Raw genomic sequence first — 1608 nt, 5'->3', positions numbered from 1 at the left:
AAAAACAATTTGATTCCAATAAATAAAAATATATGAATCCAACCCTAAAGAAAACTACCTCCATATTTCAGTTAAAACTCAAATGTACGTGAATCATCGCTCAAACTCAAATGCTTCAGTCAGCATAACAAGACCTACATTTACGGCAACTTGACAAAATTGCTCTAGCAGATCAAATTGACTGCAGCAGTTGCTACGAGGAGGAATAAAAAAAATCCTCGGTTAGAAAGCAACAATCTTAGTAGAAAATATTTACAATTTCCCACTAAATACCTAATCATCAATTGTCTGAATTTCCCCCATCATTATTCGGTTACTAACTACGTTGAATTGAAGCACTGATGGGCTTACCTTCTTCCCTTTCTTCCCCTTCTTTTTGCCTCCTTTCGGGTTCCCATCAGTAGAATCTACACCACCATGGTTGGAGCCCCCGGTGCCAACATAGTCGGAAGTCATATCTCCCACAACCGAGGCAGTGGCTTTTCGGTCATTCCGTGCTTTAAAGGCGATATCAATAACATCCGTAGAAAGAAAATCTTTGTAATTTAGAAACTTGTCAATGAACTCACGGTTGGGATCAAAGGTGCCGAGGTTTTCTATTAGAAGAATTTCAGCTTCCGCCCTTGATTGCTTTATACAAAATTCCAAGAAACTTGTATCTAGAAAAAATGGAACAAATGATCAGCATAAAATCTAATTAAAATGGCAATTTAATGCTTATTACACAGCAACTTATACAAACCTTTTGACCCAAGAAGTCTGAAGCACTCGCTCTCACACCATTCCTTGAAGTCCATTGCCTCTGAAACAGAGTACGGTGAAAAAAGCTAATTCATTCTCCCAATTCCTTTTTAAGATAGAAAAATATAAAATAAAATTGTTCCAATAGTGGTTTACCAGAATGCTTAGTCAAGGCGTTCTTCCCTCCCAACGATTGAGCAGAGGCAGGTGATGATGATGAAACTGAATACTCCCCAGGCCTACCACCATTAGACTTCTGCCGATTCAATGACCTTCCAGGAGTTCCTTTGATTGGGGTACTTTTGCTTCCCTGACTGCCTTGGCTTCCAAGTCGAGGAAAATCTGACCTGCGGGCAATGCAGAAAGCAACTTAGCTTAACATAGAGCCATTTCAAACCTGTCTTTGCACAATTAGAAAGTTTTTTCCTGAGTTTTAAAAGGAGAACATAGACAAACAGTTTTGTCCAACAACCATGATGTCTTAAAAGAACATCCTCAGCTTATTATCTAAACAGAAGTACCAAGGGTTGGTTACATTATAGCAAGACAACAAAGGAACATCCCATATAACGAAGCCCAAGGACAAGTTCAGATTCAATGAAATTAAGCCACTATTAATTGGCAAAAATACAAAAATAAAGAAATGTTAAAGGTGTTTTTCTCAATATATTCAAAACCCTCTATTCCCTAACTACTCTCCTACTGTACCTTGCCTTTACCATCCTACATATGCAACCATGATCCTCACTCTGTGATAACCTCCAGCACCAAGTCCCAACTAAACCAACTCGTCAAACTACCACATCATTGGATCAAGTATCAAGTCACTAATGCATTACCACCATTTGATGTGCATCATCTTCAACT

At 38.5% G+C, this 1608-nt stretch overlaps 1 protein-coding gene across 1 annotated transcript in view; it reads right to left on the bottom strand.

Moving 5' to 3' along the window:
- Positions 1-33: 33 nt before the first annotated feature.
- LOC111389045 overlaps positions 34-1608 on the bottom strand; it is a 20996-nt gene continuing 19421 nt past the window's right edge. The window contains exons 7-9 of the mRNA XM_023013894.1: positions 898-1088; positions 743-802; positions 34-659 (exon numbers count right to left, since the gene is read on the bottom strand). Of these exons, the coding sequence (XP_022869662.1) occupies positions 274-659; positions 743-802; positions 898-1088 (637 nt within the window). The 3' untranslated portion in view covers positions 34-273. The remainder of the gene's footprint in view (positions 660-742; positions 803-897; positions 1089-1608) is intronic.

Source organism: Olea europaea, unplaced genomic scaffold (genome assembly GCF_002742605.1).
Source record: "Olea europaea var. sylvestris unplaced genomic scaffold, O_europaea_v1 scaffold555, whole genome shotgun sequence".
NCBI classification, from domain to species: domain Eukaryota; kingdom Viridiplantae; phylum Streptophyta; class Magnoliopsida; order Lamiales; family Oleaceae; genus Olea; species Olea europaea.
This window is presented reverse-complemented; position numbering and strand designations above follow the sequence as displayed.